This window comes from Limanda limanda, chromosome 12 (genome assembly GCF_963576545.1).
Source record: "Limanda limanda chromosome 12, fLimLim1.1, whole genome shotgun sequence".
Taxonomy (NCBI): Eukaryota; Metazoa; Chordata; class Actinopteri; order Pleuronectiformes; family Pleuronectidae; genus Limanda; species Limanda limanda.
In genome coordinates, this window is record NC_083647.1 from 26,674,925 (window position 1) to 26,700,634 (window position 25,710).

Genomic DNA, 25,710 nt, shown 5'->3' on the forward strand with positions numbered 1-25,710 from the left:
CACAACAGCCGTGTGTTGAGCCCATTTGAAATATATCCTTTACAGGAAGTGGAACCAGAGTATCTCCTCCTCGGCTGAAGCTCTGCGACGTTCTGAAACTGATCCATGTCGGAACGCAGCCGGGTTCTCACAGAACAATCTGTAAAGCTGAGATCAGGAACCCCCCCCCCCCACAGTGTGTGATGCTCGGCCAGCAAGACTATCAGTCACAGCCAGACCCGCGGGCAGCGAGCAGCAGATCATGTCTGTGTGTTGTTTACTGCCCAGCTGAGGCTGTGTGTTGTCCAGATGCCAGGAACACACAATATGTCCAGTTGCCCACCGAACTCCAGGGCAGGAACAGATTGGACCGAGACAAAGACATAAAAACGCTGTTGCTCCAAAACAAGATTCTGTGGTTTTAAAATGGTGGTACTCAACCCACAGGCCGGATCATCTGCAGATAGAAGTTGAATATGAATATGGATTTGTAGGAGTGAGGAGGAACATTGTTGTTTTCCTGCCAAACACTTTAAGGTAAGATACGGACACCTTCTTAAAAATAACCACTGGCAGCTCGCCTTCCATCTCAGGACTCGAGTGTAAGTTTGTCTTTGCTTAAGAAAACCGGCCAAACCACATCCCACTGAAAGAGCTCGTCAGGGAAAGTTGTCGAGTTTAAAAACGGTTGTGTGTCGGCACAGAGGAAGAGACACTGAGACACCTAATTAAGTCTGGTTGTGTTATCTAAGCACTAATGGGACTTGATTATAGAAACTTGATCTGTAAAAACATTTGAAGATATCTGTCAAACAAGGGTTCATTCACTTTAGATTCTAAATTAAATAAAGGAAATGTTCTATTGTCTCATGGGAATATCTCTCATTTGAAATAGAGTCACACGGGTCTGCAGCAAACATTTAATTCCTGTTTCATAAATCTTAAAATCGAGCTGTAGAACATTCTGAGGCGTTTTGTGATTCAAGATTAAAACCTTTTGGGTCAGAATGGTCCTGCGATGGTTCAAGGAAGTTTTCTTGTGGAGGAAGTTTGTAGTTTCTGTAGTGAGAGATGATGTGAGAACACAGCAGGAGGTCTCACTCACCAGTGGGAGGGTTGATCACTTTTCTAATTACAAAAATATAAAACAAGTATCTCAAGATGGAGGTTTAGTGAATAGACGGAGAGGAATCGATTCTAATGTCCTGGTACTTGAGGTTCTGGCCTCGGCTGAAGCTACGAGCCCAAACATATCGACTCTGTGAAGAACCCGCAGCTTTCTTTATCATATCAGTAATTCAATCGTATTTGTATTGTGTCAAATCATAACACATTATCTCAAGGCCCTTAAGATATTTAGGTTGAAACCTTAAAAATTATAGAGAAACACAGCAGCTCCCACAAAGAGCAGCTGGAGAAGAGAGAACCAGACTCAGTGTGGGCCACAGCTGGGGAAGTTAACACCAATAAATAATGCTTCAAGTATTTTAAGTTCAGGTTAAGGTCAAGTTATGATCAATAAAAAACTGTGGGACCAGAATGCATTGCAGAACCCAGGCAGTTCAAATCAGAGTAAAAAGTCTCTTTGTGTGAAAACAACACAATAGCTGGAAGAGACTGAACAATGACACTCTGCATAATATCTATAAGTGTTTGTGTAAATGATCTTTACAAAGTGTTTGTTGCCGACATGAAACAGAATCCATTACCCAGAATCCTCTGATGATTCTTCCTCTGAGACACAAACAGCTGATGATGACCATTAGAAACAGAGACGCTCGTTATTCCTCCGTCTCTCACGTCTTTCTACGAATTCTTTCCTGGTTTCCTGAACATCACATGTTCACATCTCATCTGCATGAAGAGATCAAGCTCACGACTGTCGAAGCAAACACACAGAGTGATAAATAATAATATAGAGCAGTTTACAGGCCGACGGCAACGAGCTTCAAAACAAACAATCTGATGTCGAACAAGAAACAAGCCGAGCAGCAGCTTCAGGTTGAAACATCACAACAATCATTTGTCATCATGACTAATGCTCTTTATCTGAATATCCTGATTATGTGCGAGTGTCTTATCTACGCTTTTTAAACTGTGAGGTTTCGTTCTCTATTTTCTTTATTTCTATGTTTGTGTGAAATCATCATAACAAAGTCAATCATCTTGTGGATTTCATGGATCAGATCTTGAATCTTGTTCTACACGTGTGGACAGACGACATCTGATTCAACCACGGAATTAAACGTCAGCAGAAATATTAAAAAAGATCCTGAGAGAACAGAGCCTCAGTCACTTTTCACTGTTTACACCACTGCATATGTTATTGTTGTAATGTTATAAGGTCATTTCTGTTTTTATTTATATCAGTTTAAACCTTAATACCAATAAATATAGAGTTGAAGCAGCAAAAAGCTTCTGTGATAAATCTGCAGATTTTGACAAAAAATAAAAACACAGGTCGTCGTGGCCTCTGTTGATATTTTACACAATCTTTTATTTTATTAATCTAGTAAACAAATGCAGGATTAATAAGATGAAAGTTGAAAACAAAACGATTCTGTGGCCGTGAGTTAATCTCTTCAAAATAAGACAAATGTTTTATTAATGTTCCTTTTTATTCCGGCCCGAGCCAAAGACCTTGAGCAGAATCCATATCTCTAAACCCTCCAGCGTGTTTCCCTTCTCGCTGTTAACCATTAATAACTCATCGCTCCCTCAATTTGCTCCGATGATTCCTCAGATTAACCGTGGGGGGGGGGGCGCTTGCCATTAATCATGTGTGTCACACGCTGCTTTCTATTCTCCTGTTCACTTATCTGCTGCTTTCATCATCAGCTCGAGGTTTCCTGCCGAGCGCAGCCGCACACGATGGAAAACTGTAAACGCTTCTCAGGACTTGAACTCCACTGGAGCCGTTCTATTAATAGACTTCAGTCGGGACGCAGACACGGAGTTGACTGCAGCCGCTGGAGATCAGGGAGAAGTAATAGATTAACGAGTTGATGATGATGAGCAAGGATCAGTCCTGATTAATGGCTCAGAGAAATAATTAGGAAAATAATAACGGCTTCAATAGACGCAACAAAAACATCCCACGTACAGTTTGTTCTCCAGGATCTGATGAAGTGAGAGCGGCTCACCCACTAACCCGGGGTCGGTGGTTCGATCCCAGTCTGCATGCTGAGCTCCACTGGTCCTTTTAGAACCAGTGGAGCCGCCGGTGGAACCAGGTCTGGTTCTTCTGGACTGTGCTTTGAGGGCATGGGTGGAAATGTTCTACACGTTGTGATCATTTCAGCTTTTGAGTCGTACTTTCAGTGAGTCAGTTCATTCGGATCTCAAAACCTTTAGATCACGAGCAAGTCACAGATTAGAGCCTTAACCTGTCTGCACAGGTTTGTAGGAAATCCATAATTTTTGCATAATCTTGCTTAAAGGTCAACCAACCAAAGGACCGGGGTCACAACATAAGCTCACAGACTGAGGTAATGACTCTCAGCACAGATTCAGCCGTTTCACCCAGTAAACAATGTAAAGTCTGACAGAGTCATGCAAAATGATATTTCAACATTAATGAAAACGTCTTAGTAACTAACTGACTCTACATCACACAACCTCAGGCCTAATAACACAAAAGCTCCAGGAGGCCCATGAGTAAAGTGTATCATGAACACTGCTTTAGTAATGACACTCCCACACAGCAACACACTTTGCTTTAGTCGTCAATGTACAAAACACAAATCTGCATTTCTCCTCAGAGCAGCTGCCTCAGCAGAGGAGGGATTCCTTCTGATTGGAACAGATCCATTTCACACCACATCAACAACATAAACAAAGCGTTGTCCAGACACAACCAGCAGGAATCTGTCACACAGCAAAACCAGCGGTTACACTTTTATCTGGTACTCACATCCCACCATCATCATGGCCACGGAGAAGATCTTCTCTCCGTCCGTGGTGGGCGCGATGTTCCCGAAGCCGATGGTGGTCAGGCTGGTCATGGTGAAGTACAGCGAGGTGATGTAGAGCGAGTCCTTCCCGGGCCCGCCCTCCCACCGGCCCGAGCCGCTGGCGTTGTAGCGGTAGGGCGAGCCGACGCTGAGGCCGAGCTGGTAGAGCCAGCTGTCCGTCTTGATGGTGTTGGTGACCTCGTCGATGACCTCGTAGTCTCCGATGCTGTACCTGAGGAGAACCGGACCAGAGGGAGGAGCTTCAGTGGTGCATCCCCCTGGGACCGGGACAAACGGTGCAACATACACCGAGCTGCTTCTCTTTCCCTTGCATAAGTAAATCCTCCCTTTATTTAATCTTATGCATCACTTCCTGAGATCTGTCTGTTTGCATGAGGCTCACAGATCTGCAGACACGTTCATCTGCTTCTCAGATTGAAATGCATTAATCCTCCGATAATCTCCCGGAGGTGGAAAGAGAGGCGGAGCTCTACAGGAGAAACGTACGAGGAGAAACACGTCTGTTGTGTTTAATGGTCGACGAGTATCTGTAATGAAGGAATGAATTAAAGGATTTGTGAACAGAAAGTGTAGAAGAAGAGGAGGAAGAGGAGGAAGAGGAGGAAGAGGAGGAAGAAGAAGAGGAGGAAGAGGAGGAAGAAGAAGAGGAGGAGGAAGAGGAGGAAGAGGAGGAAGAGGAGGAAGAGGAGGAGGAAGAGGAAGAGAAGGAAGAGGAGGATGAGGAGGAAGAGGAGGAAGAAGAAGAGGAGGAGGAAGAGGAGGAAGAGGAGGAAGAGGAGGAAGAAGAAGAAGAGGAGGAGGAAGATGAGGAAGAGGAGGAAGAAGAGGAGGAAGAGGAGGAAGAGGAGGAAGAGGAGGAAGAGGAGGAAGAAGAGGAGGAAGAGGAGGAAGAGGAAGAGGAGGAAGAGGAGAAAGAGGAGGAAGATGGGGAAGAGGAAGAAGAGGAGGAAGAAGAAGAGGAGGAGGAAGTTGTGTTTAATGGTCGACGAGTATCTGTAATGAAGGAATGAATTAAAGGATTTGTGAACGGAAAGTGTAGAAGAAGAGGAGGAAGAGGAGGAAGAGGAGAAGAAAGAGGAGGAAGAGGAGGAAGAGGAGAAAGAGGAGGAAGAGGGGGAAGAGGAAGAAGAGGAGGAGGAAGTTGTGTTTAATGGTCGACGAGTATCTGTAATGAAGGAATGAATCAAAGGATTTGTGAACAGAAAGTGAAGAAGAAGTATTTCTCTTCTTGTCTACAGGGTATCGAGAGATGTGCATATCACTGGATGTTGTTTGACTCGGAGGAAACTAAACAACGCCGAGGAGCAGCAGATGCTCTGTGACGTACAGGCGGTAGGGTGGGGGGTGTGGGGGGGGGGGCAGGAGCAGTGTTTAGCATATGTAACCAATTAGGAACAGTTAGGAGAGCGTGTGAACTCCCAGCAGCCAGCAGGAGGCCCCTGGATGCCTCTGAACTGAGAGGAGAAGTGTTTACCAGATGCAGGCGAGCCAGTGGGCCACCAGGCCGAACACACAGACCAGCAGCACCAGCACCGCGGCTCCGTACTCCAGGTAGTGGTCCAGCTTCCGTGCCACCCGGCCCAGGCGCAGCAGGCGGACCACCTTCAGAGAGCTGAACAGGCTGCTGATGCCCTGAGGGCCACAGGGGGGGGGGGAGGAGAGAGGGAGGGAGAGAGGGAAGAGGAAGACAAGAAAGACTGGTGAGTCAAAACATTCAGGATCTTTATGGACCTGCTGAAGAACTTCTCAAAAATAAAACCCTTTAGGAGAACAAATTGGTAATATAACCAGAATAGTCGTAATATTACGAGAATAAAGTTGTAATAAAATGATAATAAAGTATTAAATAGTTTATACTGAAGTATAACTTAACAAGATGCTCCACATTCCTCCTTTTTAATGCAGGCGACAGGTTCTGATATTCTTCTTCTGTGCTTGTCCACTTGTAAAATGACACGTCGCCAAATATGACTTTATTCTCTTGACTACAAAACAAAAACAACAACCAACGAATACACATCGTCAAAGACCAAATCGATTTATGAATCTCGTCACCACAGTTCTGTGTCTGTGTCTCTGCCTCATTAACCACGTGTCCTCCGAAGGCCCGCCTCTTTACAACCTGTTCTCCATCACCTGCTTCCCAAACACAGCTGAGAGACGCTCAACATAAACAATGGTGATGTCTTTAGTTTACTTATTATAAACTAATATTTAGCAGCAGAAGCAGCAGCAGCAGCAGCGGAGACCCCGGGGCGTCGGCACAATCCACAGCTTTACCACAGAAAACAGAGCCGAGCGTCGAGCAGCAGGAAACAAAACTGTGCAAACTGTGAGTGAACATCACAGAAGAGCAACATTACAAAGAATAACAGGATAAGTGTTTTATTTTGGAGCAAAGAGAGAGAGAGAGGAGACGAGAGTCAGCAGGAGGTCGAATGAGATCATGTAGTGAAGCAGGAGACTGCTGAGGAAGAGGAGGAAGAGGGGGAGGAGGAAGAGGAGGAGGAGGAAGAGGAGGAAGGAGAAGAGGAGGAAGAGGAGGAGGAAGAGGAGGAAGAGGAGGAAGAGGAGGAAGAAGAAGAGGAGGAGGAAGAGGAGGAAGAGGAAGAAGAGGAGGAAGAAGAAAAGGAGGAGGAAGAGGAGGAGGAGGAAGAAGAAGAGGAGGAGGTAGAGGAGGAAGAGGAGGAAGAGGAGGAGGAGGAAGAGGAGGAAGGAGAAGAGGAGGAAGAGGAGGAGGAAGAGGAGGAAGAGGAGGAAGAGGAGGAAGAAGAAGAGGAGGAGGAAGAGGAGGAAGAGGAAGAAGAGGAGGAAGAAGAAAAGGAGGAGGAAGAGGAGAAAGAGGAGGAAGAGGAGGAAGAGGGGGAGGAAGAGGAGGAAGAGGAGGAAGAGGAGGAAGAGGAGGAAGAGGAGGAAGAGGAGGAAGAGGAGGAAGAGGAGCAGCTATTACATGTTTCCTCTGGAAGCTGCAGCTTGATGAAGGTGGAGAACGTTTCTTCAGCCTGAACATCAGAGTTCATCTGTAATAACTGTTCCTGTCTGATTGGAGGTGAATTCACAGTTAATCACTGAGTTAAACTCATCAGGACCAGTTCTGTCGGGAGCTGGATCAGTGAGAAGCTTCCTGAACAACCAGCTGCTTCTTATCAAAGCTTTTTATTAAACTCACACGGATGAAATGAACTTTGATCTTTGATCCTCTGGAATCAACAGGATCACAACACAACGTCTGAGCAGGTTCTGTGAGACCTGGTGGAACCACGGGACTCGGACCCAGAAGGAACCCGTTCAGTCCTGGTCCCGGACATCAGGAGCTAGATTCTCTATTAAAGCCACCGTTTGTTTTGTAATAACCAGTGATGCTGGTAACGCGCTACTTAGTAACACGTTACTCTAATCTGACCACTTTTTTCAGTAACAAGTAATCTAACGCGTTACTATTTCCAAACCAGTAATCAGATTAAAGTTACTCCTCCAAGTCACTGTGCGTTACTATTTTGTCTACTTTTTGTTACTTATATTATCATCTACACAAACATTTGCACTTCTCGCTCTTACTCCGTCACTCGCACACATCAACAACACTTCACTTCCTCATTGCCCCCCCCCGATCCCCAACACAAGCAGCCAATGAGGGCCTCTCCAACAGTCCCATCCTATTGGTCCAAACAGTCACATGTCCCACCCCGACCCCTTCACTGACCCTCAGGATATCGGAACACTCCTTCAACACAGTGTTTTACTGAACATACGTCAAATCCAAACATAAACATGAACCCAGTCCGTTACAAAATATTAGATTTTTATAAAAACATGTATTTTTTCAGGAAATAGTTTTTAAGTTCAACCTAAAATGTTAAAAGATACATTATACGTTGTTGTTGTGTACATCACTGTTAAAAATGCACCTCTAATATAGTGAGTGTTGGCAAAACCGGTTGTCATTTTTATATTGAGGCGGCGGGGGTGTTGTCGGCAGCTGCTGAATGTAACTAATAAAGTAACTTGTAATCTAACTTAGTTACTTTTAAAATCAAGTAAACTGTAAAGTAACTAAGTAACTTTTAAAATCAAGTAATCTGGAAAGTAACTAAGTTACTTTTAAAATCAAGTAATCTGTAAAGTAACTAAGTTACTTTTAAAATCATGTAATCTGTAAAGTAACTAAGTTACTTTTAAAATCATGTAATCTGTAAAGTAACTAAGTTACTTTTAAAATCAAGTAATCTGTAAAGTAACTAAGTGTGCTGAATCATAATTTGGAACTTTCTTCACCGTAAACAACGGAGCAGATTTCCATGGAACCTGATGGAAGGAAGTCATTAGCATCAGAGAGGAACTCGTTAGATTTCGGTGCAGATTTGGTGTGGATCCAACATCTATGAGAATGTGATTTGGTTCCGATTGATTGAATTCAAAGAGACGGTTTTTTAATAGATATAAAGAAACAGATTCTCTCAGTTTTAATGAATATTGAGTTTCATCTTGTTCCGTCTCTGGAGACTTTTGGTTCTGACCTGAACTGGACGAAGGTCTCCCTCCCTCTCTCTCTCTCTCTCTCTCTCTCTCTCTCTCTCTCTCCCTCCCTCTCTCTCTCTCTCTCTCTCTCTCTCTCTCTCTCCCTCCCTCTCTCTCTCTCTCTCTCTCTCTCTCTCTCTCTCTCTCTCTCTCTGATGCAGGTCTCCCTCCCTCTCTCTCTCTCTCTCTCTCTCTCTCTCTCTCTCTCTCTCTCTCTCTCTCTCTCTCTCTCTCTCTCTCTCTCTCTCTCTCTCTCTCTCTCTCTCTGATGCAGGTCTCCCTCCCTCTCTCTCTCTCTCTCTCTCTCTGATGCAGGTCTTCCTCCCTCCCTCTCTCTCTCTCTCTCTCTCTCTGATGCAGGTCTCCCTCCCTCCCTCTCTCTCTCTCTCTCTCTCTCTCTCCCTCTCTCTCTGATGCAGGTCTCCCTCTCTCTCTCTCTCCCTCTCTCTCTCTCTCTCTCTCTCTCTCTGATGCAGGTCTCCCTCCCTCCCTCTCTCTCTCTCCCTCTCTCTCTGATGCAGGTCTCCCTCCCTCCCTCCCTCTCTCTCCCTCTCTCTCTGATGCAGGTCTCCCTCCCTCTCTCTCTCTCTCTTCCTCCCTCTCTCTCTCTCTCTCTCTCTCTCTGATGCAGGTCTCCCTCCCTCCCTCTCTCTCTCTCCCTCTCTCTCTGATGCAGGTCTCCCTCCCTCCTGCAGCTTCAAAGGCCCCCCCCCCCGGGACTCGGACGCTGCCCGGCTCGTATGTAAATGATCCAAATGAGGAAGCAACAGGAGATGAAAAGAGGACGAGTCAGAAACATCACACGTGTAGAGGCAGGAGTCACAAGCAACTGAATGGGGGGGCGTCTCTCATTAGTCTCAAACCCGAGGACGCAGCATCGCGTGTTTCCTGACGCCATCGGGAGCTTAACGCCTCCCCCCCCCCTCGACCCGTGGAGCATTAAACATTTAAAAGGTGTCGAGCTTTTAGCAGAAGTGCAGAAGGAGATGTTATAAAGCTGTTATTACAGTTAGTGAATCCTGCAGCGTTTGGAGGATGAACAAAGTCAAAGTGAATAATGAGCATTGTAGATATTTAAGTAGCAGAAACTGGGTTTTAATAATCTTCTGTTTGATTCATGAAGGATATCAAATATAAACTCCTGGTGGGGATGTCACGATATCAAATGTTGGAAATATTAAAAATCAAATGAGAAGCATCGTTCATCTTCCTGCACGAGTTTCGGTTTCCGCTGGTTTCTCTCCCTCCGAGGAAAGAGGAGCGGGCGAAGGAGGTGAAGAAGAAGAGGAAGAGAAGAAGTAAGAAATCGGATTGATAGAGTGATATATCCACAGTGAGTCCTGTGTCCCACCTAGGGTTGCAAAGGGGCGGAAAGTTTCCGGTAAATTTCCGGAAACTTTCCGGAAACTTTCCATGGGAAGTTTAGCTCAGGAATTTTGGGAATTTTGAAAAAAAAAAAAAAAAACGCAAATTAAACGCTGAGCAATAAAAACATCATTCAAAACTCTATTTTAAAGATGTATGGAACGTTGAGTTTCAACCCTCCACTGGTCATTCTTCCATCACATGCACAGATAACTCCCAGCATGCTTCACTCTACAGCAGGGCTATTGAGGCCTGCTGTAGTGTGCAGGACTAGTCAGGTAAGTTTCCATGATATTACTGGGGAAATATATTAGCATGCTGATTGAGGATTGTTCATCTGTTCATCTAGACTATTTCCATTCATTTATCCATCAATTTTAAAATATGTTTACAGACGATTCCAATTGTTTGTCTAACTATTTATATCTCTGGCATTGCATTAGTGTTTTTTTACAAACTTTGTTCTCATCTTATTCTACAGAACAATGCAACGTGCACTCTCTCATGTGTGGAGACATTTCACCCCAAACAATGTAGAAGGAAAGGCTGTGTACATTTGCAAATACTGTGCAAAGACCTATGTTAAGAATGACACAACGATGCAGAAGCATATAGTCAAGTGCCCAAAGTTTCCTCAGGACTCAAATCAGCCTATGACAAAACACAATGTTTATATTTATGTCTGTATATGACAAGGTAAATACAGTTAGTATAAATTACCCACAACATTTCCAGTTAATTCCTGTTAATTCCCGTTAATTCCCATGGAAAGTTTCCAACTTTGAATATTCCTGGAATTTTGCAACCCTAGTCCCACCTGTAGGGGGCGACGTGCTTTAAGAAATGCGTGAATCTGAACTCTTCATCTGTTCTTCTCTGTGTTTCTGGTTCTTGTCTCTTCATCTTCCTCCTGTTTACTCCTCCGTCACTTCTTCACAGTTTCTCTGACGCAGCGACGCCCCCCCCCCCTCTCTCCCAGTGTGACTCCCCCCCCTGACTGCACCCCCTCCCCCCCACCGACTCCCCCCCGGCTCTGTCAGCTTGGCGGTGGCGACGTGCACGCCACACAGAAAGGTCAAACCGGATCCGACCTTTTGGAAGCTGCCGCGGCGCCTGCAGACCCCCCCGCTGTGAACTCCCATCGGCCCGCCGGGCTCCTCCGTGACAGCAGGGGGGGGGGGGGGGCTTCAGGATCCACAGGAGGTTCCAGCACAACACACACCTCCTCCACCCACACACACACACACACACACACACACACACCCTGACTCCTAACACCACCTCTTCTCCTCATGAGAGTGTTACATCACTTTGTGCTGACCTGAGTCTCGGAGTAGGTGTTGCTCTCCTTCAAATATGAGAAAAAATATCCAAAATGTCACCAGGAACAGAAACAGAGAACAATCCATAAACTTTAAAATAAAAACGGCTCTTATATGACTTGTTGTTCTCTCGGACACAATCTACTGAAGCAACGAATCTGCTGAACATCATCAGGATGAAGATGAATAATAACAGAGACTATTAAAATAATGTGCATAGTTTGAAGAAGAGAATTCAAGGCTCTGCTGTTTTCCTGTATTTTGTGAAAGTGTTTGGATTCATTAACGATTGTTAAGTTGTTGTGTTGCTGCTTTACTTTCAGGATGGGACACGTTTAATTCCTCTAATGAACTGAAAGCGACTCGTTGGTTCTGCGGCTGCTCTGCTCAGCGGAGACACTTTCCTCTCTGCTGCTTTAATTAGAGCTCGTTTGCTGGAAAGTGTCAGAATGAGAAAAGCTAATGAGCAGAATATTTCATCACCAACTCCGACGAGACTGATATCGTCTCAGTGGGAACTCGTTTTCATTCTGTTTGGAAGTAAATTGGAAAATAAAAACACAATAACGTCGATGACGATGTAGAAAACTGGGAAAGCAGCTTTACAGGATTCAACAGATATTTAATCCAGAAGAAGAAACTGTCACAAATCGCAATTAGTGGATTAAATTAATGATATTTAATGTGTAGATTCAAAGTTAATGCTGTATTTTGTGTGTCTGCTCAAAGATAACAACTCAAACACTGATCAGTTAATTAAAGAATAGACTTTATGGTTGTACGTTCCTCACGAGTCGTGAAGAACTACATGTGTGTGTGTGTGTGTGTGAACGCATGTTAGCACGGCTCGACACGCTTTGCAAACCTGCATCAAAACCACAACTAAAAATACATCCTGCCTATTCAACCATCAGACACAGCAACAGGGGAATTCAGTCTGTAAACATCCCATAATAACCTCTGCTCTTTCCTCTCAGCGTCCAAACGGATCATTCTGGGGAAGCGGCAACAAAAACGTCAATTTAGCAAAGAGGCGAAGAGAGACTCCACTTCAGTGGCTGGAAATGGACGTGCCATTGATTTCCTCTCAGCCCGTGTGTGTGTGCGTGTGTGTGTGTGTGTGTGTGTGTGTGTGTGTGTGTGTGTGTGTGTGTCCACACACACACACACACACACACACACACACACCAGCAGGACGGAGGAGACACCACAACAAACACCAGGTTCTACGCTGAGTTCTGGAATATTAATACCCACAATACCCGCTCCCAGAGCTGTTAACACTAACTTGGGGAAGACAGCTTTCTGTTATAAGGAACCCTACATTTGGAATGAGATCCAAAAATCTTTCAGGTTGTGCTCATTAGTTTCATTGAGGGAGTTCTGGAGTCTGGTCTCATGAACAGCTGACTTCTCCTGCAGTGATTGTAACTGCTAGTTGACTTGGCCGTAGTATTTTATTGACGAATTGTTTTATACCTTGTATTGCTGTATATATATATATATTTGCATATTTATTTCATTCTTATTTATTCAATGTATTAACTCTTCAATGTATCAACTCTTCATTGTACCCTTGGCACCATTGTAAATGAGGGTCTTGTCCCTCAATGTGTTTTCCGAGGCTTAAATAAATATTCAATCAAATCAATCAATCCAGAGAAAAGTCGGTGAAAATGTCCAAGAATTCCTCGTCTCTCTCAGCCAGCGTCTGGTCCTCAATAGGATCAACTTCATGAATCCACTCGAGACATATAAATAAAAGAAACCAGGCAGAGTCGTCGAAGGGAACAAGCAAATCATCAAATACTTAAAGTTATACTAGAAGAGCAAATAGACTCATCAAGGCAAACGCACAATCTTAAAGAAAGTGGAAACACGATTCCTGGATCTGGATAATAGGTACAACGGTTATTGCATAAAAGAAACCAGGCAGAGTTGGCGAAAGGAAAGAAACAATTCAACAAATAGCTTCATCAAGGCCAACACACAATCTAAAAGAAAGTGGAAACACGATTCCTGGACCATTACCTCACCCTGCCGCCAAGTTTCTGGAAAATAGGTACAACAGTTTTTGTGTAATCCTGTTGAACAACAAACTACAACGACAACTCTGTGGCAGAAGGAATAAAACACAAAGTATGAAACCTAAGAACCAAATGTGGAAAGCAGTGACTTCATGATGTTACAGGAGATTTATAAACTGGCTTTTCATCGGTCGCTGGGAGAATAATCCTTCAAATGTTTAAATCTGCTTGTTACCAGTTCCTTTATCCAACCTTCCCAGTTTGTGTGTCAGAGTTGTTGTGTTGGTGGAGATGTGTTTCCAGACAAGAATAACCGGAGGGAGGTGTGGGATCAGCTTCTGGCACGAGAAGCGAAAAGATGTTGAAAACTCAGCGGCTGGCAGTTTAAATACTGGTTTCACTATTAATACAACTTAAAGACACACATACACCGCAATGCACGTGAACACACACACACACACACACACACACCCACAAAATGTCTGTGTGTGTTCTCGTGCATGTGAAGTGTGATTTCCACAAACAGAGAAAAACACGCCCACTCAGATTAAACACTGAAACGTGAACAAACAGAGAAACGCTGGAGTCCAACAATAGCAGATATCACTTGTTGTCCCACCCCCCTCCCACACACACACACAGACAGACACACAAACACACACACACACCCACACACACTCAGGTCTAATTAATTCAGCAGGAAACCAAGTGGAAAATCAGCTCTCATGGACCCGAGGCTTATTGATATGACTCCTGAGATCTGACGAGTGTAAACAGCCGTGAAAATGATTCCGAACCAGTTTGTCTCATTAAGGAAAATCACCCACAAATCCAAAAGGGCAGATTTATCCTAAGCAGTATTTTCTCAGACTAATTAGACACCAGAGTTATTTAGGATTCACAGAAAAAACACCTGGTTCCTCTGTTAGTGTCAAAGTCCAACAGCTGATGGAGCTTTATTCCATCTGCACCATCAGCTCCTGCTCTGTGTCCTGAAGAACCAGCACCAGGCTCTGGATCAGGCTCTTGATCTTCTGTTGGCAGATGTTTAAACATGCACACGACCTCAGAGGCATCGGGGGGGCGACTGCTGGAGGATTTCAATAATGAATTTCAAGCTGTTACAGCCGGAGCCGACTGGGAATGAAACGTTCTCTCTCTTCACGTTCAGAAACTAGGATCCATCGTCTCAGCCAGAACTAATAAAAACTGTGACCTATCAGTTATCAATCTATGAGCTTAATGACTATAAGCTGCAGAAAGGCCTTGGATCAAATAACCCCATTAGTCAGGATCGACCCCCCCGTGGTTTGGAATGTGAACCATGGATTAACTGTTAAGGTTTAAATACGAGTGTAAAATACAGCTTTACTTTCTCTGTGACGTCCAGATCCAGAGATAAGACTCCTCCTGCATCATTTAATTCACATTTTTGGGAAAGTTTTGGTTCCATAAAGTTTTTACCATCCACGCAGACGTGATCATTTAAGCTGCTGTTTCTACTCGTGAGCGGCATCAATGCAGTTCTCTCTCACTCCCTAATCTGTATTTTTATGTAAAATCGCTAATATTTAATAATAAAATCACGATGCAGGATTTGTGAAAATACAGGAAATATATCAACACAAAATATAAGCTACACAATGTCTGTTAATCTAGTTTAAGCACCGACACTTCACAGGCTGAGTTAACCTGTTAACCTTGAGACAAAGGAACATTTTGGTTCCGTAGAGTTTTTACCATCCACGCAGACGTGATAGTTTAAGCTGCTGCTGCTGTTTCTACTCGTGAGCGGGAAGAAGTAGTTCTCTCAGATGTGAAAACTTCTCTTCACTTCCTCATCTGTATGTTTTTATATCATAATTTATGTAAAATCGGTAATATTTAATAATAAAATCACGATGCAGGATTTGTGAAAATACAGGAAATATACCAACACAAAATATAAGCTACACAATGTCTGTTAACCTAGTTTAAGCACCGACACTTCACAGGCTGAGTTAACCTGTTAACTTTGAGACAAAGGAACATTTTGGTTCCGTAGAGTTTTTACCATCCACGCAGACGTGATAGTTTAAGCTGCTGCTGCTGTTTCTACTCGTGAGCGGGAAGAAGTAGTTCTCTCAGATGTGAAAACTTCTCTTCACTTCCTCATCTGTATGTTTTTATATCATAATTTATGTAAAATCGGTAATATTTAATAATAAAATCACGATGCAGGATTTGTGAAAATACAGGAAATATACCAACACAAAATATAAGCTACACAATGTCTGTTAACCTAGTTTAAGCACCGACACTTCACAGGCTGAGTTAACCTGTTAACTTTGAGACAAAGGAACATTTTGGTTCCGTAGAGTTTTTACCATCCACGCAGACGTGATAGTTTAAGCTGCTGCTGCTGTTTCTACTCGTTATCTCAGATGTGAAAACTTCTCTTCACTCCCTCATCTGTATGTTTTTATATCATAATTTATGTAAAATCGCTAATATTTAATGATAAAATGATGACGAAGGATTTTGTGATAATACAGGAAATGTATTAACACAAAATAAAGGCAACACAATGTCTGTTAATCTAGTTTAAGCGCCGACACTTCACAGGTTGTGTAAACCTTTTAACCTTGAGACACAGGAGAGTTCGCTGAGAGTTTCCTCCGAATGTGTTAAAATCCTCGTCACTTCCCCTTTTGAGCATTTTCACCTTCGTCTCACAACCGAGAAAAACGTCCCAAACGCCAACGTACCTCATCCACGTTCTCGAAGGCGTTGATGATGTCATAGGGCAGGCAGGACAGCAGGTCGATGACGAACCAGGTCTTCAGGTAGTTCATGCGGATGAGCTTGGGGTCGGAGATGACTTCTCCACCGGGCCCCACGAAGGTGGTGTGGAAGTTCAGCACGATGTCCACCAGGAAGATCACGTCCACCACGCTGTCCAGCACCAGCCACACGATGTTGTTCTGCTTGGTCTTGAAGGAGACGTTGTAGGGAACCATGATGGCCGTGTAGAAGGTGAGGATGAGGATGACCCAGTCCCACGTGGTCTTGAAGGTGCAGTAGTGAAGGATGATGTGGGGGGGGGTCTTCGGAGCCTCCTGCTTGTACTGAGGGAGGATGTCCGAGTTGAGCTGCAGCACCTGGAGACGAGACACAGAGGTAAAGACTCACTTTGTTTGTTTTCTTTTACCAAGATCACGAGAGTTAAAGTTCACTATTAATGTACGACTAGAAATATGATGCACTTCAATTTGTGCACAATAAACCCCACAAAGGTTGTTGCACTTATTGTTAAAAAACATACGAGATCTCTCACTTGGTGTTTTGGCCCCTTGCTGCATTGTGTAACTGTGTGCGTCACTATTTGCTGCATGCTTGTGTATCGTCCATAAAGTTGTTACCGTCCACGCAGACAGTCAGAGCTCATAATGAAGTTCTCTCTCTCTCACACAAGAACTTTGAACTGTTGCGCCTGAGAGTGTAGTTGGTAAAGGTGCACGTTCCCCTCACTCATAACCTCATAACTCATAATCTCACAACTAGGGTTGCAAAATTCCGCGAATATTCAAAGTTGGAAACTTTCCATGGGAATTAACGGGAATTAACGGGAATTAACGGGAATTAACGGGAATATACGGGAATATACGGGAATTAACGGGAATAAATTGGAAATTTTGTGGATAATTTATACTAACATGTATTTACCTTGTCATATACAGACATAAATATAAACATTTTGTGTTGTTATAGGCTGATTTTAGCCACATTGTTTGGGGTGAAATGTCTCCACACATGAGATAGTGCACGTGGCATTGTTCTGTAGAATAAGATGAGAACAAAGTTTGTAAAAAAACACTAATGCAATGCCAGAGATATAAATAGTTAGCCAAACTATTGGAATCGTCTGTAAACATATTTGACAATTGATGGATAAATGAATGGAAATAGGCTAGATGAACAGATGAACAATCCTCAATCAGCATGATAATATATTTTCCCAGTAATATCATGGAAACTTACCTGACTAGTCCTGCACTCTACAGCAGGCCTCAATAGCCCTGCTGTAGAGTGAAGCATGCTGGGAGTTATCTGTGCATGTGATGGAAGAATGACCAGTGGAGGGTTGAAACTCAACGTTCCATACATCTTTAAAATAGAGTTTTGAATGATGTTTTTATTGCTCAGCTTTTAATTTGTGTATTTTTTTATTTTTAATTTTTTTTTTCAAAATTCCCCAAATTCCCGAGCTTAACTTCCCATGGAAAGTTTCCGGAAAGTTTCCGGAAATTTACCGGAAACTTTCCACCCCTTTGCAACCCTACTCACAACTCATAACCTCATAACTTCATAACTCATAACCTCATAACTCATAACTTCATAACTCATAACTCATAACCTTCCACCAGGTTTCATGTTAATCTGTCCAGCAGCTTTTGCCTAATTGCATAGAGACGTCAGAAGCAACTGTTCCAGACGGTGACGTGAAGCGTGTGTGAAAGTATTAAACATGGATTTCCTCCACATGAACGTCAACAAGCTTCCAGTTTACAGTTTGTGAATCATAACAGGCTCCTCCCCTTCTCTCCTCTCCTTCCTTTCTTCCTCACATTAACACTTCTTTCCTCCTGCTTCCTCACTTAATCCATTTCGTTCTCTTTCCTCTCTTCTTCAACCCTCTCTCTCTCTCTTTGCTTGTTCCTCTCCCTCTCTCTTTTCACTGACTCCTCCCTCGATTCCTGCGACCAAACTCACGACAAAAACTAATTCTGAATTCGAGATGAAACGAGGCACTTAAACCTTCATGAATAAAACAGGTGTGAGGCGAGGACGAGTCCACGTCTCCTGCACCCAGAAACCCATTTTCTAAATTCCGAGCAGCCGTCACAATCATTCAGAGTGTCCACGGCTCCCAGTCCCCTCTACCCAGCATGCAACGTTAATGGCCTCCTGCAGTCCAGGGAGCGGAGAGAGGATCCCGGGGAGCGAGAGAGTGGAGGACGGACGTATTGAGGACGAGAGAGAAACTACGTGTTGTGGCCTCCATGAGTCTGTGCTGCTGCTTTAACGCTGATGAATGTGGATCATGTTTTGTATGAGGCTCCATTTGTGCAGAAATAATCAAAGGACGTGGAGGAGTCTTAAGTGTCTCTTAGCTAAAAACAAATTAAATCTAAGGCCTTTTCAAACAGAACTTCAACAGCAAGAGTCTGATGACAGTGTGGAGCAGTGAGGGATCATGGGAGTTGTTCCCTGTGTGTGTGTGTGTGTGTCTGTGTGTGTGTGTGTGTGTGTGTGCTCCTGCTCACCTCCACCAGTCTGGACTGCTTGTGGCTGACCTCGTGGTGGCTGATGGGCGCCAGCTGCTGCAGCGTGTTGCGGTTGTTGGTCAGCGCTCGGGTCAGCCGGGCGAACTTGGTCCATCCTGCAGAGATCACACATCCATCAGGGATCAGGAACAGAAACAGGAACTGACTCGTGGATTTACAGTGCAGCCCGACATGAGGTGAACGCAGCAGGAGCCCGGAGCTCCGAGCGTCCTGGAACACGAGTGATAAACCGACGGCTTCGGGGTTCGAGTCCCGCGGACGTCCAGCGACCTGCGACCTCTACGAAGAGGCTGAAGGACAAAGTCTCCTCCCGGGGATCAACGGCAGTGAAACTCAGCATATGTGCTTTTAATAAATGGGATGAAAACCACAGTCTGAGGAAGGAGTTGTCCTTTTTTCTACCCGTGTCCCAGTTTGTGTTTACAGACTTTCACCAGTTGAATACTAATGTTCACAAAGTCACCATGAGTCAGCTGGGCTCACTGGTGGGTTTCTGTTTGGTTCCAGCTTCACATGAGGAAGATGAAAGAGGTGAAGCGATCCTGAAACACAAATCTTGCCATCTTGCACTCAGTTCGAGACTGTTTATGACGCAGACTGCAGGCCGCCAGCAGGGGGCGATCAAGGTGTTTTCGCTTCACTTGGCTCTGGTTTATAAAATCATCGCTAAGTGATGGAGGAGAATTAAATCTAAGAACCAGGAAGCTCGTCAACAGCTTGGATTGAGTCTTAATTGGAGCCATTTCATAATCAAACCATTTTAAACAACATTAAAACAACAGATGTCATTTTAATTATTTCTGCATCTGGTTTTTAATCACGTTGGTTAAATCCTCTTATTTGTAGGATGTGTTTCATATTCTCAGCATTTCAGTATCTGACATTCTCACACGTACTATGAGTGAAGTAAGTGTATTTTCCTTCTCATTGCTATTGATAAATAAACAATAGTATATATAAAACTATTAAATCTTGGTTTTAAATCTAGTGTTCATTAAAAACTTCTTCAAGTTAACATAACAAACTTGCTTCAGAAGGAAAGTTCCTGAATTTACTTGAGCTGCCTTGTTCTTTATCTCCATTATTATTGTTACCATTATTATTTATGACTTCCTTATTTAAACCTATTCTACCTCATTTCCTTTTTGTGTAACACTTTACAACATAAAGTATAAATAGTTATTATTATTGTTATTATTACGCAGAAGGAAAGCTGAACGACCTTAATGAGAAATGTAGGATTTGTAGGATGTGTTTCATATTCTCAGCATTTCAGTATCTGACGTTTTCACACGTACTTTGAGTGAAGTAAGTGTATTTTCCTTCTCATTGCTATTGATGAATATACAATATTCTATATAAAACTATTAAATCTTGGTTTTAAAAGAGATATAAATGTATTGTTCATTAAAGACTTCTTCAAATTAACATAACAAACTTTCCTCAGAAGGAAAGTTCCTGAATTTACTTGAGCTGCCTTGTTCTTTATCTCCATTATTATTGTTACATTATTATTTATGACTTCCGTATTAAAATCTATTCTACCTCACTTCCTTTTTGTGTAGCACTTTCCAACATAAAGTATAAATAGTTATTATTATTGTTATTATTACGCAGAAGGAAAGCTGAACGACCTTAATGAGAAATGTAGGATTTGTAGGATGTGTTTCATATTCTCAGCATTTCAGTATCTGACATTCTTACACCCACTCTGAGTGAAGTAAGTGAAGTAAGTGTATTTTCCTTCTCATTGCTATTGATGAATATACAATATTCTATATAAAACTATTAAATCTTGGTTTTAAAAGAGATATAAATGTATTGTTCATTAAAGACTTCTTCAAGTTAACATAACAAACTTTCTTCAGAAGGAAAGTTCCTGAATTTACTTGAGCTGCCTTCTCTTCTTTATCTCCATTATTATTATTTATGACTTCCTTATTTAAACCTATTCTACCTCACTTCCTTTTTGTGTAGCACTTTTCAACATAAAGTATAAATAGTTATCATTATTGTTATTATTACGCAGAAGGAAAGCTGAACGACCTTAATGAGAAATGTAGGATTTGTAGGATGTGTTTCATATTCTCAGCATTTCAGTATCTGACATTCTCACACGTACTCTGAGTGAAGTAAGTGAAGTAAGTGTATTTTCCTTCTCATTGCTATTGATAAATAAACAATAGTATATATTAAACTATTAAATCTTGGTTTTAAATGTATTGTTCATTAAAAACTTCTTCAAGTTAACATAACAAACTTTCTTCAGAAGGAAAGTTCCTGAATTTACTTGAGCTGCCTTGTTCTTTATCTCCATTATTATTGTTACCATTATTATTTATGACTTCCTTATTTAAACATATTCTACCTCACTTCCTTTTTGTGTAACACTTTCCAACATAAAGTATAAATAGTTATTATAATTGTTATTATTACGCAGAAGGAAAGCTGAACACGTACTCTGAGTGAAGTAAGTGAAGTAAGTGTATTTTCCTTCTCATTGCTATTGATAAACAATATTATATATAAAACTATTAAATCTTTGTTGTGAATGCATTGTTCATTAAAGACTTCTTCAAGTTAACATAACAAACTTTCTTCAGAAGGAAAGTTCCTGAATTTACTTGAGCTGCCTTGTTCTTTATCTCCATTATTATTATTTATGACTTCCTTATTTAAACCTATTCTACCTCACTTCCTTTCTGTGTAGCACTTTTCAACATAAAGTATAAATAGTTATCATTATTGTAATTATTACGCCGAAGGAAAGCTGAACGACCTTAATGAGAAATGTAGGATTTGTAGGATGTGTTTCATATTCTCAGCATTTCAGTATCTGACATTCTCACACGTACTCTGAGTGAAGTAAGTGAAGTAAGTGTATTTTCCTTCTCATTGCTATTGATAAATAAACAATAGTATATATAAAACTATTAAATCTTGGTTTTAAATCTAGTGTTCATTAAAAACTTCTTCAAGTAAACATAACAAATTTTCTTCAGAAGGAAAGTTCCTGAATTTACTTGAGCTGCCTTGTTCTTTATCTCCATTATTATTGTTACCATTATTATTTATGACTTCCTTATTTAAACCTATTCTACCTCATTTCCTTTTTGTGTAGCACTTTTCAACATAAAGTATAAATAATTATTATTATTGTTATTATTATGCAGAAGGAAGGCGGAACGATCTTAATGAGAAATGATGATGTTCGATTCTTCTTTCCTGTCTTTGGTTTCATATCCTCATCAGATTAAAAACTCAAACACAGAAGATGAAACTTCCTGTGTCTCAGCTGGAAGTCAGTGAGTCTGAGTTAATAGAAACTCTCGCTTTTTTGTCGGGACCATTACAAATAAAATGTGGATTTTGAAATAGCTTTTAACCCCCAGCCCGGGCCCTTTTCATTCCCTGTTCAAATGGAGGCAAATTCAACTCCTGACTTCTCAACTCGGCACCAGGACGTTGGATGAACTTCACCACATCGTGTGTTCAGTTTCCTCCGGGCGCTCGCCTCCCCTCGAGGACGCCGCTGCACAGAGGCTGTTGTGTAACTTATTGTGCGTCTTGATCTCCGGACCCTTTCCTGTGATGTTCTATACGATAACACTGACAGTGTGCAGCCACAGATAACAAGGCTCGCTGCCAGTGGTGTACAAAGTACTTGAAAGCCATACTTGAGTAAAAGTACAGATATCTTACCTGAAAGTGACTTCGGTAAAAGTAGAAGTCACCCGTCAGAAAATGACTTGAGTAAAAGTCTTAAAGTAGCTCATATTAAAAGTACTTAAGTATCAAAAGTATCTGGTGTTGAAATGTACTTAAGTATCAAAAGTAAAAGTACAAGTACCACAATTAAAAGTACAAAGTGCTTTTTATAGTAGTCCTATACAGACACAAAACAACCCAAAATGTTTCTCCTCAAGATTTATCTCAACTGACTGAAAAATTATAACAACGCTATGAATATAATGTATGTAATGTATAATTTTACAAATTTTGAACCCTAGATGAGAGAGAGTGAGAGAGAGTGAGAGAGAGAGAGAGAGAGAGAGAGAGAGAGAGAGAGAGAGAGAGAGAGAGAGAGAGCTGCGCCAACCTCCGCTGCTCAAGTAACGAGCCAGTTTGAGAATGTAAGAAGTAGAAAGTACACATATTATTGTTCAAATGTAACGAGTAAAAGTAAAAAGTCGTCAGGAAAAGAAGTACTCAAGTAAAGTACAGATATGTGAAAAATCTACTTAAGTAGAGTAACAAAGTACTTCTACTTCGTTACTTCCCACCACTGCTCGCTGCTCTGAGAGCAAACTGGAGGGTTTCTTCTTCTTCCTCCACTTCCTTCCCCGGAGGAGAAGTGCTGCGCTGGAGCTTCTGCAGCTCACAGTGGAATCTGGATCGCAAACAGCCGAGAGTCACGAGCGCCCCAGAGAGCGACTGTCAGTTAGCTCGCCGCCGCTCAAGCACTGACGCACTTGGAAAGATAAACACGGCGAGAAGGATTCCTCAGTTATGTCTTCACACACTGCTGATTTTATCGAACAGCTGTAGTTACTGTTATGTCGTGGGCTGTGGGTGGTTACAGCAAAATTATTAGGTTTTTTAAAACACAAGTAAAGGGAGACGACGAGTTAACCATCAAGTTCGACGCCATCTCGCCAAATGACACATTTCCATCGCAGCCAATCAGAGCCCGGAGCCGATCAAAACTCATTAAGTCATTAATGAAGATTTCATCCATTCCTCCAGCAGAGGGTTCATGATTTCTGATAAGTTTGGTTCATAATTAGTTATTTGATGATGTGAAAACTGTGTGAAACTCTGAGGCCGACTCATCAATGGACGTCGAAGACTACAAAAGACGTCAAAAGTACAAGATGTCGAATCTGGAGCCTGTTTTTTGTGCAGAGTGGAGACCTGTCGTCCATCTTTGTTTCCGGTCCTCGAGGAGCACGGAGGTCGCGGCTCGACGACCTGTGTGAGAACATTCTCCTCCAGGGCTTCGACTTGTCATGTGGTATTATTCCTTCTACCTAAGCAGAGGTTTCGAGTGCTCGTTCTATACTGGCCGTACACTGGCTGCATAATTCACTCTTACAGCATGCATGCATTATACAGGAGAACAATGCCACAATGTGTTCAGGAACAATAAAACCCGGGACCACTTTCATCAGGAGGTTCAAATGGAGGAATGTGTCTCGGTGGCACTTCTGTGAAACATAGAAGCTGCAGGAGGAGTAAACACGTTTTTCTCACTGTTAATAACACGGCTCCTGCTGCCGCCCCCCCCCCCCCCCCTGTAGAAGCATCGCTGTGTGTTCATCAGACTCCAGCACAAAGGAACTGGGAGTTTCAATACACACAAAAAAAAAGAGCAAAAGGGCCGAGCTAAAAATAGCAGCAGGAGAAGAACTGGTACCAGCACCACGGAGGATCCTGGACGGAGATTCTCATCTGCAGCTCGACTCCGAGGACGAACTGCAGGAGACAGAGGTTTGTCCTCTAGTCAGAAGACGGACAGACATCTCACTCCTCTGATCTTTAATCAGTTTGGTTTGAAGTGCGTCTCTGCTGCGATGGAGAGAATCAAACTCTTAATATCACAATGATCCTGTTACTTATTGATCCGTACTTATTACTGCATCGGGGTTTTAGTCGCGTTGTTTAATCCGGTTATTTGTTAAATGTATTTGATAAACTCACAATCCGGAGTGTGTGTGTGTGGTTGTTATCACATGGACACAGATGTTTGGTTGCATTAACTCCAGAGGTTCATTAACATGTCACACAAAAGGTTGATTTACAGTCTGCGTTGAACACAACAGCTGCAGCTCACGACTCACACGTCTTATTATTTATGACCAAAACCATCACATCCTTTACCAGCCGCTCTATTTCTGCGGAAGTTGATTATATGTGATGTAATTTTCTTAGTGCTCCTCACGAAACATCTGGATATTTATTCAAGCAAACATGACATATTTGAGCCTCTCGTCCACAAAACAGCTTCAGGAAAGTCACTGAAGTCAAAGAGGCTGCAGGTTTTCAAAGGAAACGATGACGTCACAGTTTGTGTGTTGCTTTGTGCGACGAGCAGAAACAACAACAACACACTGTTTCCTCTATGGTTTGCACTGATGCTCCTTTGTGCTTCTTTCAGGGTTCAAAGTCGTTTTCTTATTCTCATCTTGTCCTTTATTGCTTCTTATCAACCCACTGCTTATTGACAAAGGCAAACTACAACTGTACGGATGAAACATGGTGGATTGAAGGTGTGGGAGGAGCCTGAGGCTGAGGTCACGACATCTGGGAAGCGTTTCCAGATGCTGACGAAGCAAACGCTGAAGAGAACAACCCCACAGCTTCCACTTCTCTGACCCGACTCCTGTTCAGCTTTCACTTCTGCTGCTGACAGACACAGCAAATGATTCACTGCGAGTTCACGTGCTGTCGGATCGTCTGAGAGATTTAATCCAGACAAATCATTTACAGGAACTCCGCCTCCAGTCGGAAAGACGGAGACGTTTTACAACCGGCTCTAATAGAATCTTCTAATGTGAACCTGCCACATGTTAGTTTAGCACATTTCTCTCTCACACGTTGTCGCGATTAACATTTTAAATTATTTATCCACCTCATCCCACCTGTTCTTTGCTCTGTGTTATCACGCAGATGATGTAAAGTCGTGTCTTGTTGAAATGCTCTGAAACATTTAATACACGTGAACAACGACTTCACACCTCGGGAACTGGGACGAGAACAAAGAGTCGATTTCAAATACTGAAAAACATCAGTGAAAAGAAACGTGTTGAATCTACACAAGTGTGTAAACCGTGTCCTGTGCTCGCCTGGTGACACACTTCACCATCACAGGAAGAGGAGGAGCCTGTGGTGAAAATAAGAAATTTTTTCACCACATGCCCCTCCCCCCACCCCAAAACAAAGTGCAGTCTTGTTGCCAAGGAGATTCTGTCTTAACGAAGTCTGGCCGATCCGCATTATGTTATGTTTTTAACAAGGCAGTTAACTTTTGGTTTTCCAGTTGTTTTACAGATTATTTAAACACCTTTCAAAATGAGGAATAATTTTTTTTAAAAGGTTCGACTGGATGATGCAACATTAGGATATCAGGACACTTATATCTTAAGATTCTCACAGAAAATATCTGTTTGTACTTTTACAAGTTGTTGCTCATTTCCTT

The 25,710-nt window shown here is 42.6% G+C and overlaps 1 protein-coding gene across 1 annotated transcript in view; it reads right to left on the reverse strand.

Moving 5' to 3' along the window:
• The window catches only part of kcnh5b (potassium voltage-gated channel, subfamily H (eag-related), member 5b), a 102,093-nt gene that overhangs the window by 65,968 nt on the left and 10,415 nt on the right, over positions 1-25,710 (reverse strand). The window contains exons 5-8 of the mRNA XM_061082835.1: positions 18,492-18,607; positions 15,933-16,325; positions 5,428-5,585; positions 3,893-4,164 (exon numbers count right to left, since the gene is read on the reverse strand). Coding sequence (XP_060938818.1) covers positions 3,893-4,164; positions 5,428-5,585; positions 15,933-16,325; positions 18,492-18,607 — 939 coding nt within the window. The remainder of the gene's footprint in view (positions 1-3,892; positions 4,165-5,427; positions 5,586-15,932; positions 16,326-18,491; positions 18,608-25,710) is intronic.